Raw genomic sequence first — 13,904 nt, forward strand, 5'->3', positions numbered from 1 at the left:
TGTGATCCTCGGTGCTGACGGGGGGGGGGGATTTGTGTGGTCATGTGTTTTTTTTGTCCTGTTTAATCATCTGATTATTTTGTAAAACTTCCTGTAGTTTCTGTCAGGAGACAGGAGAAGAGGAAATATTTTATTAACAACAAAATGAAAATCAACATTACACAAGTTTTCTAAAAACTATACATTAACTTAAAAAAAAAAAAAAAAAGCACAATGATTTTGATATGTTTCATTTTTACTCAACATTCTGAATTTATGAAGCAAAGCTGATTTGTAGTCTTAGTTTAGTATTTCTGAGAACCTTCAGCAGGCGGCGGATGAGCTTTTGTATAAATAGCTGCTGAGGTGTAGAAGGTGCACAGCACTCCACACATAAAAACAAACTCACAATAGCCAATCACAAAGAAACTGAGATGATCAATGAACCAATCAGAGATGGCCTAAACCAGTCAGGTCCATTTTTTTGTTGTATTATTCAGAATAAATCAAATAAAAAAGAAAAAAAGAAAAAAAGAAAATGAGTTGCTTTTGTTTTAGTTTGAATACAGCCACACAACATGAGCAGAATAAATGTTTATACGCTTCATACCTTTAAAGGTGCTTGTAACAGGTTGACAGTATATGTGGAGCGTTAAGGCTACAAGCTATGAATGAAACATTCTTATTGGTTGAACAGAAAAGCCGACAGGTCGATCCATCTGGTATCACAATACAAATACACAAGAAAAGTTCAACCTTTTTTGTTTTTTTTTTAGAGTCATCATCATTGTTGTGTCCTTCCTGTAGAGACTTCTCAGGTTTCTCTTCATCTGAAACCATTTGTGTTCGGATCTGAAGGCATTTTGAGGGAAAACCTCCCTAAACCTGCATAAAAGTCATGCACAAGATTATTTTAATGTATTACACCCTAAAACTACCACTTACAGACATGGAAGATTTCATGCATCCTAAGTCCTTCAAACCGGAAATACAGTTTTTAAAAAAAAAAAAAAAAAAAAAAAGCCAAAAGCAAACTGTTTCTAAGAAATACATTCGACTTTATAAACACCGTTTTGTATTTGAGCAACTGGGGTGGTTTGAAGTGCAAACATCTAAACAAGAGAACCGTTGAGCAGCAAACTGCTTGGATTAAATGTAAAAAACAAAAACGAAAAAAAAAAACATTTTCTACAGGCACTGGATTTTTTCTTTTTATATAAAAATACTTCAATCACCAAATGAAACTTAGACAGAGCTGCTTCGCTTCAGTGGTTCAAACCATAAACCTTTAATCGGTGGAAGATCGGCGTCACAGAGGAGAGCTGCAGAGTAAACGAAGGCAAGGTGGCGCCGGTCGAGTCTTCACCGTCTTCAAGCGTTGTTACATCCACGTGCATTTGTATGCATGTGTTGCCTAGAAACCGGTGGAATGGACGCTGGGGATTGGGTAGAACTTGGAGATGCGGCTTTGGGTGGAGGGGTTAAGGCACTCTGATTCACCGCTCATCTTGAAGAACACTTCCTGTTCCTGCAGCTTCCTGGCGAACTCCTCCTCCAGCGCCTGCAGAATGTGCATGCACAAAAAAGTTATTTAGACATGAATGTTTGTACGAAGCTGTGTGAGAGTCTCTGCAGGCTTCAGTTACAGCCGAGGCACAAGGAGATCTCCTCTGATTCTGCATTTGCTTTGACAGGAACTAAATGGTGGAAAACTGCTGGATCATCACTTAGGAAAATTTCTTCTCATTTATTCGGTTCCTCCTGGACCTGGAAACCGCAAACCAAAGTCTCACATGTAAATGTTTTTATGGATCTAATCTAAATAAATGAACTATGGATCTATTCTAAATAAATTAAAACTTTTTTTCTGACATGCATTTGTTCTTCCTGTTGTAATGAAAACATTTCTAATGGTTACTTTTGGGGCTTTCAGCCATAAAGAAGAGATTATTTGTTTCAAACTTTGCGTAAACCATCATGGTAGCAAAATAAAGTTAACACTGGTGAGATTTCATCAGAGGTGGAAGCATCACGGCACATGCTGCTGTGTTAAAGTGAGGATGTAATATCAATGTGCATGATTAACCCCTGCTTTTAATCCAGTACAATTACTTTGATGTCACCGGATTTATTCACAGGTTATCTCAGTAAGATCATATATCAGACCTGATGTAACACCCCATGAAACCACCACTGTTTCTATTACTGTTCTGTTACTTAAGCGGCTAAAAAGTCAAGACAACAAAAACAAACTTTTTGTCACTCATGTCAATACAGTTACACCTTTGGGTGCTGAACTGGTGCCAGAACATGAACCAGTCTGGCTTTCCACATCATCACGTTGCCTTCAGTGTGTTTAATTCACCGCAGCCACTTTATCTCCACAGATCAGAGTTTGTCTCATTTTCCAGCAAACGAACATCCTAACATCAGCAGTGGAAGAGGATAAACTTAGTTTTATTAAGCAGCTGGTGTTTGTGAATACATGCAAAAACCGTTAAATGTGACAGAAAACGCTTTCATGCAAATATCTGGTAAAGTGGGGACTGCACTCGGCAGGAAGATGAGAGGAATACGGAGCTCATGTTGAAGTTTCCTCCAGGCGTAGACAGATTAGACCCCACGCTGATATTATCAAAGGTTCAGTAGCTCTAGTTCTAGTCAAGCTCTAGTCAACTTTGCCCCCAGCTGGTGAGTCTGTGCGGATTCTGGGACCTGACTCGACTGTTTGGTGTTTAAAACAGAAAAAACTGGATATAAAGATAGACACTGACTCTGAAGCAGCCTCCCTGCTGTGAGAGTGGATGTAGCGCCGCTCAGAAACTCATGTATACATGAGAGAGGATGAAGTGGAAGGAATCCTGCTTCACCTTTTTCCTGGGCCTCAGTTTTTCCCTCCACTCCTTCAGCTCCACGCTGTGCTCCTCATCCAGTTCCTTCAGTTTCTGGGTCTCGTGTTCGATGAGCAGGTGGCACTTCTCGTTCTAAGACACAGGGAGGTAGTGTTATGATTAACCATTTTGTAATAAAACCTTACAGATGCTTTGTAAAACATTACAGGTAAATACAACAAGGAGAACTTTTTGTATTTCAATTTGTGAGGTTAAATTGTAGAATAGCTTGGAGGAGAAGCTCAGGGAATGTCCTCATGTAGCTCAGTTTAAAAAAAATATATAAGGAAATTATTTTTACAAAGGTGTATAAATGAGGAGGGCATTATTACTGGGTGTTACTATTAAGTTTTGTTATTAAGGCACTTTCTTCAGTTATGTATGTAACTATATGTATAGTTATAATGTTACAGAATATTGTTGTTAATGCTACAGATAATGATATATCATTAGAAATATGCTACTGATAGGAAGATAAGAAATGTATTAATAATGACTCCTGAGGGTGGGATAAGATAAGATTTTACTTCCTCCCGCTCCTTTTCGGATATGTAAAGAGAATATGTAGTTGTTATGTTTACTTTATCCATGTTATTCTAATTTTGTCTGTTTAATAATGTATGACTATTATGCGTCTTTTACATGTTCGAAATAAATTCAACTTCAAATCTTGTAGAAGTGTGGACCTGGAGCTGCTGCAGCTCTCGGATGTTGGCGTCACACTGCAGCTGCAGGTCTCTCATCTGGTTTTCATGTTTCTGATGTTGATGGAACCTCTCGTTCTTCTGTCTTCTTTCCTCCTGAGCTGCAAACTGAAAACACAAAGTTTCTTCTTTACAACCTGCTTCAATTTGTTTTTAATTCTTTCTTTTTCATGCATCTCACCTGCTTGACCTTCTCCCTCTCCTGCTCGGGAGTGATGGAGGCTGCGGTGATGCGGAGGCTCTTCTTGAACATGGCCATGCGCGTCTTGGCCTCGCTGCGTTGGATCTTGGGCAGTCGGGCTCTCTCCTGTGTCTGCTTGTTCTTCAACTCTTCGATGAGACGCTGGTTGTAGCGCTGCATCTGCTCCATCTCCTGCACAGAGAACAAGCCTCCAGTGATGAGTTTGTTTGGTTTTTTTTTTTTTTACTTTCCAGAAAACTAAAACACTCAAGCATAATAAACAGAAATGTTTAACCTCTGATGAAAGAGGAACAAGAGGCAACAGGAGATCCATGGAATAGAAAAGGTCTTTGCACATTAGGAAGCAGCAATCTTAACATGCAGCCCACCAAAATTAAAAAGACAAAGCTCAGCTAAAAGACTAACAAGCATTGATATCCAAAGCAAACAGTTCAAACCCCAAGCAATTCTATGGGCATGTAAGAAAAACATGAGAAGAGCTTTTGCCAATTTCTCTACTTTAAACAAACTACACAAACCAGGTGTCATATGAAAGCAGAGACTGCTGATTTAAAATATGTCTGTCTCATCAATGTGGGACAAAATCTATTGGAGCTAGTCGCCAAAGTCACAAAACATGTCTCGCTTTTGCTGTTTTGTAGTAAAAAAAATTTTTATTCCAACTTTAAAAAAAAAAAAAAAAAAAGCTGAAGTGTCTCCTATGACTGTGTCTGAAATGAATCATGATGGCGATGAAGGGGGGATTTATAGTGAACTATTCTTCCCTGTCCTCTTCACCCAAACCAGCCGAGGCAGATGGGTGCCCTCCGTAGCCGGAGTGAGCTTTTTTGGTTTCTCTTAGCTAGGCTATTTATTACGAAGTGACTGGAACTGATGAGTCTGTAAAGAGACCTGACATGACATTGTTGTGAAGCGGCGCCATACAAATAAAGCTGAATCAAAGTGAATTCCTTTCATATATTATTTTGGGCTTGGCTCAAAATAGGAAATTTGGCTTGTTTCTGGATCCTCATGGTGTTTATAAGGGGAATTTGGGGGTCCATCCCAAACTTATGGCTATTTACCTGTATTTACCTGGAAAATTGAAATAGCGTGCTGTCATGGTGTAGACCATGCCTCCTAGTGAGTCGGTGAACCAGAATGGCGAGTGTCCAAATACCTTTTTATAGAGCAGGTGGAATGGCATGTACCATGTGTAGATATCTTGAAGCGGTGTTTCCTGTTCATGTTAATGTAACTGATCATTTCTAAAGGATCTTTTTTTTATATGTATCTATTGAGCCATGTTGGAATGTTTTATAGCCATAGCTCATTTTTTTAGGCAAGTTGATGTAAGTTTTTGTGTCTGGGCGTTGCATTAATTGTAAGTGAATGTCAATTAATGTAGGTTTGTCTTGTAGGAGGGGCCTCCAGTATAAAGCTGGAGGAGAAGCTTCAGGCGCGAGAGAGCATTTTTGTTGTGATTGAGGAGTCATTAAATTTGACTTGTCCAGCTGCTTGCTGGTACATGGCTGCCTCATGGAGTTTTATTTGTGACTAAAGACAAGATGAAGTTGAAGAGCTGATCTTCCACATTTTTTCTTCTGCCACCACAACCAGCCTCACACCTGGGTTTATTTTTTAGCTTTTTCTTTTGCACAGTCTTCACCACACATTACCTCACTAATTCCAATTTAAACTGAGCTGCTTTAGTTGGATATGACGTTTACATTTTCTGCTGAGTTGCAGGTGAATTTACTCTGACACAGTAACACATACTTTATTCTGACTCTTTGTAGGAATCTCACATCACAGCTTTCGTTTGAGACCAAGATTATACATTCAGCACTTGTAGCTCAGAAGATGTACTTCATTTTGTGAAGTGAGGTTAAAAAGAAAAAGATCCCTTTTCAGCACCTTCTCGTGTCTCTTGAGTAGCTGGTGTCTCTGCATGAAGTACTGGTCCTTGAGCTGCTGTTTGAACAGCTGATGTTTCTCCTGCAGGTGGCGCTCTTCCAGCTCCCACATCGCAGCTTCCCGTGCTGTTAAAACAAAAAACAAACGACTTTATTAAAACAGAATCTTTACACAACTAGAAAATACATTAAAAGAAGATGATTTAACTGACATTGATGAGAGTAAAGAAAACTCAATTCTGACTGACAGGCATTTAACTTGGAAGTTATGTATGAATGAAAACATCTAAAACAATTTATCTTATAAAAAGTTAAAGGTCTCTTTAATAACAAAGCAGAAAGAATGAATATCAAACTAACAGATTCTGCCATATATGACCTACTGTGTTGAAGTTTGTAAAAGTTTGTAAAACTTTCAATTAAAAATGTCATGAATGGATTTCTCTATTTTACAACATAAAGGAGGAAGTACATAAATACTTCACAATACTACAAAATATTCAGGAAAGTTTAGAGAAAAAAAGAGAGTAAATATAATGTAAAAAGGGACAGAGTTGTGTGATAAACTAAACTTTTAGAACAGCTAATCTCTAAAGGAATTAGTGTAAGGAGTATTCTGAACACTGATATTAAAGCAGGTAAATATAATAATATCTTGTCAATTTGTTACATAAATTTATGGGTTTATGGTTTCCTTTTGTGCTCTGATGGATTAAAATAAAAACTGCCTTTATGGTTGGATACTACACTCCGTTAGCACATTTTTATTTCAACTTTTTTTTAAATATATAAATGTTTTGTATAGGACTTGTATATAAGACTTGTATGAGATCATTTTACTTTCTGCTCCTTATTATGCTTGTACAGTATTTAGATCAGCTATTTGTTTTCTGTTGTTTTGTCTCAAGACTAAAAAAATAAGCTAAATTTAGCTATATGAAGCAAACAAAGCTTTTGAGCTTTTAAATTATGTTTCCAGTAAAAATCTCTTTACAAGCGTAGCCGCAGCCTCTCGTGACTCGGTTCAGTTTGCATTTCTGAGAAGTGCTGATTGTGCAGCTCCTGGCAAGCTAAATGCAGGATTAAACCCAGGCACTGCTAACTGCCAGCAGGCTGCAACTAACAGCAGTCGAGCTGAAAGAGGCTGCGGCCACAAACCAACGCAAGTTGCTTTCAACTGGTTCAAGTTGATGCAGATGGGATCTTCAAATTGGGATTGAAGAAATAAAAATGATGCCAAGAGAATGTTTATTTTCATGCATAGTAGCAGAAACCTTCATGTAATTATTTCAAAACAAGGATCTTTTAGGAGCTCCTTCCTCAGAACTGAGGCCTAAACACTGTTTAACTACGAGTAAAGACCCCGGTGGGCAGGTGGTACATCTCAGATAATCTTTAAAGGTGGGGCTCGCAGTTTTGATCATATTTAATGCTCCTAGAATTTTTCAGGTTTCAATACCACCATAGGAGCATTTGTTACTGTTTAAAACAACATTTAAACCAATATTTGTTCCTGCTTCAATCATCTGAAAAATCACAGGGCTGCGATGGTCAAACGAGCTTCAGAATGAAAAGAGTGAGCGAGAGCTTTGCTTCTGAAGAGCTTTGCTTCACACCTGACTGTTTTAAAGCACAAATAAAAACACAAACATCCGGCAAAAACGTGCAGCCCCTGAATATTTCTCACCTCGGAGGAGCTGCTGCTTGTGATTGAGGCAATCTCTCTCGATGGTGGCGAGCTCGTGTTTGTGCTGCTGGATGATCTTCTTCAGGGCGCTGTCCAGATCCTGCTGCTGCTTCTGGAGGAACTCTTGCTCCTGCATGGAGATGGACGGATATCATTCATAAGACAAGGACAGGTGGTGTGTTAATTTCAGTAAAAAAAAAATGAACATAAAACTATTTTGGCACATCTCTGGTAGCCAAATTGGGTGTAGGACCTATTCTTGTTCACTTCCTGTTGCAAAACCTTTATCAAGACATTAAGTAGGTGGGACTTCTGAGGCCAGGAGAGCGCGTGTTGCGGTCAGGCTTCCTGCCAAGTTTCTGTCAAGCTAAGCGCAGCTTGAGCCGATGAATCAGACAGTAACACCTGGTATTAATGACTGTTTCACCTGCTTGTCAGTGACACTGATTTGAGCTCAGCTGATAAACAAAAGCAGGTAATTAAGACACCAATATGAAACACAGAGACACAGCACACCCGACTGAAGTGCAAATCGCAGGTCATCTCCTTCCAAAGCGTTATTCTGAAAATTTATGCTTAAAATCTTAAAAATGGTCTTTTTGTTGGTTTACAAGGTGCAGCCACTTCTAGCGTTTGCCAGCTGACTCTGGGACAGAAACTGCTAAGTGGAGTCTTCTTCTCTCATTTTAGTCAGTTTCTTTAAATCAGCTTGATGTAAAATATTCAACAGCTCACCTTGTTATGCGTGTTATTAAGTTCTGCTTTACGTCCTGCTCATGTCACCAGTAGAGTGTATGTTAACCTCTTGTTATTACACACTGATATCTCATAAAAATGCTATTGCAGCGTGAAAAACAGTAGCAGTTCTTCACTAATGTGGAAAAAACATCTAAATTTTTCGTTGCGAACTGCTTTTCAGCTCCCACACCTCCCTGTGTTCTAGCATTTTGCTGCTACATGGGAGCAAAATGAGCGATATGAGGAAAGATGTGAGCTGTAAGCTGCTCTTAGTTGTGTTTTTAGTGCTCTGTGGACACAGATCTGCTTTGTGCTGTTAGGTGTTGGAGAAGATCTAGTTGTGCCATTTCCACGGCTTATCAGCCCTGTTCCTTTGCCATTTATTTTTAGCAGCTACTGGTTAAGGCTAACGCGTGTCCACTCAGCACTGGAGCAATATCTCGTTTCAGCTCTGCCGTCTGTGTGTTGACAACATATTTGCTTTAATTCTTAAGTTTTCATGGGCATGTTTGCTCCAATTCTTTGCACTATTTGTTTGTATACTACAATTGTTGCAGTACACAAACAAGCAGCAATAGATAAGTAGGTTGTAAAAAAAACTAATGAACATGGTAAAATGAAAGAAGTCTGTGTATTTAATTTAAAGATTACAGAAAAAAATGACTGCAGCTTCTTGAAAGATGGTTTTAGCCTCCTAAACCTACATGAGAGTAATGAGTATGTCGCCCTTGTTTTGCCAATCCAAGAAAAACACAATACATCGTAGAGATGAAAGTAATATCGGACTTTGTCAACAAATTTGTCCTCAAAACTCATTCATTCATTCATAAAATTCATTTTCACTGCTATCCTGTGACTTTACATCTGGTCAAAATTGGTAAACACACTGTCCCCACAGGTCAAACACATGCTGTAGCATTGTGACGATATAAACACCAACAAATGCCACATTCACAAAGCTGCCATGATAAACATACATAAATAAAACAGGGTATATTCTCAGCCTTGGGGGGTTCCAGGACTGTTTTTCTGTCTGTGTATAAAAAACATGGCCATCTGTAGTCTCCTTGCACCGTAAATGAATTTCTCTCTTGATGGCTCTCCTGATTCTTGGCCTTTCCTGCTCTCGCTCACTCTCATTACGCTCTTAATAAACAGCCTGTGATCGGTCATTCATGTGTGTTTACACTATTGATCTTTTAGGCATCAAATCTTCAGTGTGGATCCATATTTCTCATCAAACATCTCGGCTTTTTGTTCCACATGTTCACTAAAAAAAACTATCATTTACTGATACTTCACTGAAGTTGTTCACCTGCAAGTTGCACTTTAACGTTTACAAAGGACCATGCAGATGTTAAACATCTGTAGGAAAAGAAAAGATGAGAACAGCATCAGCCTCCAGGTGCTTTACTGTGCAAGAAAAACATCTTTGACATCTTGTCTTACACTTTCAGAAGAACATTTAATCTTTGTGTGAGCATGAAAGAAATTGGTTGAAGTCACAGATCTGCTTCAAAACACTTGTTGAAAAGAAAGAGAGGAGTCCTCCAATGAGAGACAGAAGAAAGAGGCCAGGCTCCAAACCTGAGGAGGTATCAAAAACCACACAGAGCTTTCACTTACATCCTGTATGGGGGCCCTGCACAGCGTGTACGAGGACAACTCAAAGGACCGAATCATAACGTGGGCCACTCCCTGTGGATCACAGTACATTACCCTCCTACATGCTGCTCACACACTGCCTCAGCCACTACAAACTCAGGTAGGAACAAGTGTTTTTGAATGTCAAGACATTAAAATGGCATCAAACATGAGAAGATAAGAAGGATGTCCAGCTGTACTCTGCGTCAGAATCCACTGCAAACTGAGCCTGGTTACCTCCTCTGGCGGAGCTTGAATAATATCCTCTTTAATGCGTTTCATGATGGCGTTTGTCACATGCTTTGGGGAAAGTCCTGCTTCCTGTTTGGCCTGTACCGGTGCCGCCATGAATAACACGTGGAAATAAAAAAGACAAGAGCTGTGGATAAATTAGGACTACATGACACAACAAGTTGGAAGTGGCAGCGCTGACTGATTTAACCCCGGTCTGCTGCAAAGGTTACGTAAACACAAAGCAAAACAAAGTACTATGAATAGGAACATTAAAGCTTTGCAACGCTTTTAGGGGATGGGGGTGTGGGAATGGTTTTAACTAACCTCCTTCTTTCGGTTCTTCAGCATGTTCTGGTATTTGGACAGTTCTTTTTCCTGCTCAGCTTTGATGCGCTTCGCTTCATCCCGAAGCCGGTTGGTGTGCTCCTGCTCCAGCCTCTCAATGGTCTGCTTCTGCTGGCGCTCCAGGTTCTCCACCTCCTGGTCATACTGACGTTTCTTACTCTGCAGAACAGAGAAGAGGACGTCAGATCAGAGAACAGACAAGTTGGAAGCACTTTTCTAATGTTTTGGTTGACATGCGATCATGGCTTGAACATGTGTTCAGAAAAAAATAGTTTTCTTTAGTTAATCTGCAACTAGTCGGAGGTTTGGATCCCAAGATGTGAGCTTTGTTGTTGTCTTAAACTTGCAGAGTAGCTGATTTGTACATTAAATATAGTAATTCTCAATTCAGATTTTCTGGAGATGCTCTACCTTGTTTGGACACACTTTGGCACTGGATTTAATGGGAAAGTGTGTCTAAACTTTTTTTGTGTGCATATTCACATTACAATTTAATACAAGCATCATCAGACAGCTGGTATTTACAGCCCTGAAATGATAGGCATGTACAGGAAATAACGTGTCACATGCAGCATGCTGTGTTTAAAGAGGCAAATAAGGATGCATTTCAGCGTGTGCATCAGTTTTGACATCAAAGTCAACAATATTCTGATAGAATATTGTTCCCTCTATAGTTTCCATTTGATCTTATCATGCCCTGCCTCCTCTGATGCACAATTATGACATCTAATCCTTCTATGTTGTAAAAGTCAGGTGAAAATATAGAATAAAAACACATTTGATGTGCAGGACAAAATATGAAAAGCAGCCTGGGTCAGAAGAAAATAAGTTAGATTTGTGCTTTTCAGGCTGTCATAAAAATATCCGAAAGGATGGACAGATGAGCCAAAAAGTATGATTTAATAGATGTAGTCTAAAGCTGCTTCAAGTTTAGCCAATTAGTTGCTCCACTATCACTGGTCTTGGCGTGATGTACGAGTTCAGTTCCAGGTTTGTTTTCACTGGAAAACTAAACACTCATTCTGGTGACTTTGTCACAATTCTTCTGTGAATTCAACTTCATTTTTCTTCTGTTGGGAAATAAAACAACTGCAGACGGGTTTTTATATGATTCAATCCATATTTCACATGTACTTACTGTGGTACTGTAGGTAAAGTGGAAACAACCATCTGACACAATGTAAACATCCACATTGCAGTTTTTGCTTTAACTGCTAAGAATTTTATAGGTCTGAGTAGTTTTTAGCTTTGGCTTAATCAACATCTGACCTGAGACCAAAAGTGGTCTGATCTCAGTTTCCAGGAGGTAGGACAGTCATAAGCAATTCATACAGCCTTACCAAGGCCCCCAGTAACAGTCAGCCTGGTTTATAAATGTTAACTCGCCTGATGTTTTGTTTTTTTACTTTTGCATCTGGATGGTTTTATGATTAGAGAACAATTTAAACAATAACTAACTACCATAGAAGTAGTCAGAAGTGAAGCAGCTTCGTTTCATGTTCTGCAACTCGGAAGACGCATCTGTTGACTTTACGTTTCTGCTCACTGATGTGAAAATAGTTTAGGGGCTTTTAACTACAGTTCATCTGCTCCGACAGCTCAGAAAATACACATTCATCAGGGACTAGAGCGGGACAAAACATCACTACACACGTATTTCTGCACTACTTATTTTAGTTTGAACTTCAGACATTTTTGGAATTATAAAAGCTCTTAGGGCACATTTACATCAGCCTTTTTGATTCAAATCCAAGTCTGTTTGCTCAGAAAGTCCGCTTTCTTACATGAAATGTAAATACAGCAAACGAATTCTGATTCGGATCAAAAAAGCGGAGCTGGTCCGCCTACAAATGCAGGTCTCTATTTCAAACCGACCAAATACAGGAAGCGGACTACAAAAAAAAGTCACTTCCTGCATTTAGCATAGTATCAGCGATGACATTAAGGGTTCTCTGCCTCATCTGGTGTTCATACTGTACCTATTGTTGCAGTGTATTTCTGCAGTATATTTGCAAAAAATAAAATAAAAAACCCAAAACAGTGATAATTTTCTTCTTCACACAGGTCTTGCTCTCTCTTTTGCTAAATATCACTGCAGCGCCACCTTTGGTGAAAATTGGGATATATTATTCAAAATGGTTTGGCTTTTTTTCACCAAAATGCACCATGAACGTGATCTCGGTCTGCATGGATACACCCCCCCCCAACAACCGAGCCGAGTCCCTGATCGGACAGAGTCAAGCGAACTATCCTGAAGTAAAAGCACTCTTAATCTTTAAAATTCACACAGTGGAAACAACGTGTCAGACTAAAAACACAATTTAATCTATTTATTTTGGCTTTTTTTTCCTTTTTCTTTATAAACAATTGAGGCAAAAGTTCTGCTGAAAATACTCCCTCTGGAGAAAGTCTAGAAGTGAGACTTAAGGTTGCACTGGTGCTTATGATGGTTTGGGACCAGGACGCTTAAACAGGTAAGCAAGTGTTTAACAGAAGTAACACCTGCTTTAGAAGCACTATAACCCCAAACGGCGTGTGAAGCCTCACCGTGGTCTCCTGTTCAAAGCGCCGGTATATCTGCTCCTTCTGCTGCTGCAGCTTGTTGCTGAGCTGCTGCTGAGCTCTCTGCTCCTCCTTCTGCAGGAGGCGAAGCTCCCTCAGTTCCTGCCGCCTGGAGAGGAGGAGGAGGAGGAGAGGAAGAGGAGGAAAAGAGAGAGAGGATGTACATTGTGTATGATTTCTTACATAAGAGATAAAGATTAGATCCCTTAGTCGGGTAAGTCAACAATTCCTTTTCATAATATTTGAGGGAAATTGCTGACAGGTGTGTGTGGAAATGCAGACAGGTGTGTGTGGAAATGCAGACAGGTGTGTGTGGAAATGCAGACAGGTGTGTGTGTGGAACTGCAGACAGGTGTGTGTGGAAATGCAGACAGGTGTGTGTGGAAATGCAGACAGGTGTGTGTGGAAATGCAGACAGGTGTGTGTGGAAATGCAGACAGGTGTCTGTGGAAAAGCAGACAGGTGTGCGTGGAAATGCAGACAGATGTGTGTGTGGAACTGCAGACAGGTGTGTATGGAACTGCAGACAGGTGTGTGTGTGGAACTGCAGACAGGTGTGTGTGTGGAACTGCAGACAGGTGTGTGTGTGGAACTGCAGACAGGTGTGTATGGAAATGCAGACAGGTGTGTATGGAAATGCAGACAGGTGTGTGTGTGGAACTGCAGACAGGTGTGTGTGGAAATGCAGACAGGTGTGTGTGGAAATGCAGACAGGTGTGTATGGAAAAGCAGACAGGTGTGTGTGGAAATGCAGACAGGTGTGTGTGTGGAAATGCAGACAGGTGTGTATGGAAATGCAGACAGGTGTGTGTGTGGAACTGCAGACAGGTGTGTGTGGAAATGCAGACAGGTGTGTGTGGAAATGCAGACAGGTGTGTGTGGAAATGCAGACAGGTGTGTGTGGAAATGCAGACAGGTGTGTGTGTGGAACTGCAGACAGGTGTGTGTGGAAATGCAGACAGGTGTGTGTGTGGAACTGCAGACAGGTGTGTGTGGAAATGCAGACAGGTGTGTGTGTGGAAC

General features: G+C 40.1%; 1 protein-coding gene across 2 annotated transcripts in view; it reads right to left on the reverse strand.

The window, feature by feature from the left end:
• Positions 1–214: 214 nt before the first annotated feature.
• The window catches only part of LOC306754370 (STE20-like serine/threonine-protein kinase), a 28,671-nt gene continuing 14,981 nt past the window's right edge, over positions 215–13,904 (reverse strand). Inside the window, exons 11-18 of one of the 2 annotated variants that reach the window (XM_079238368.1) lie at positions 12,867–12,990; positions 10,299–10,478; positions 7,359–7,488; positions 5,673–5,797; positions 3,756–3,947; positions 3,557–3,682; positions 2,850–2,963; positions 215–1,540 (exon numbers count right to left, since the gene is read on the reverse strand). In XM_079238368.1, the coding sequence (XP_079094494.1) occupies positions 1,394–1,540; positions 2,850–2,963; positions 3,557–3,682; positions 3,756–3,947; positions 5,673–5,797; positions 7,359–7,488; positions 10,299–10,478; positions 12,867–12,990 (1,138 nt within the window). In that variant the 3' untranslated portion in view covers positions 215–1,393. Of the gene's footprint in view, positions 1,541–2,753; positions 2,964–3,556; positions 3,683–3,755; positions 3,948–5,672; positions 5,798–7,358; positions 7,489–10,298; positions 10,479–12,866; positions 12,991–13,904 lie in introns of both variants that reach the window. The other variant, XM_079238369.1, reaches the window with a different exon arrangement.

The sequence above is a fragment of the Telmatherina bonti genome (genome assembly GCF_933228915.1).
Source record: "Telmatherina bonti genome assembly, chromosome: 3".
NCBI classification, from domain to species: Eukaryota; Metazoa; Chordata; class Actinopteri; order Atheriniformes; family Telmatherinidae; genus Telmatherina; species Telmatherina bonti.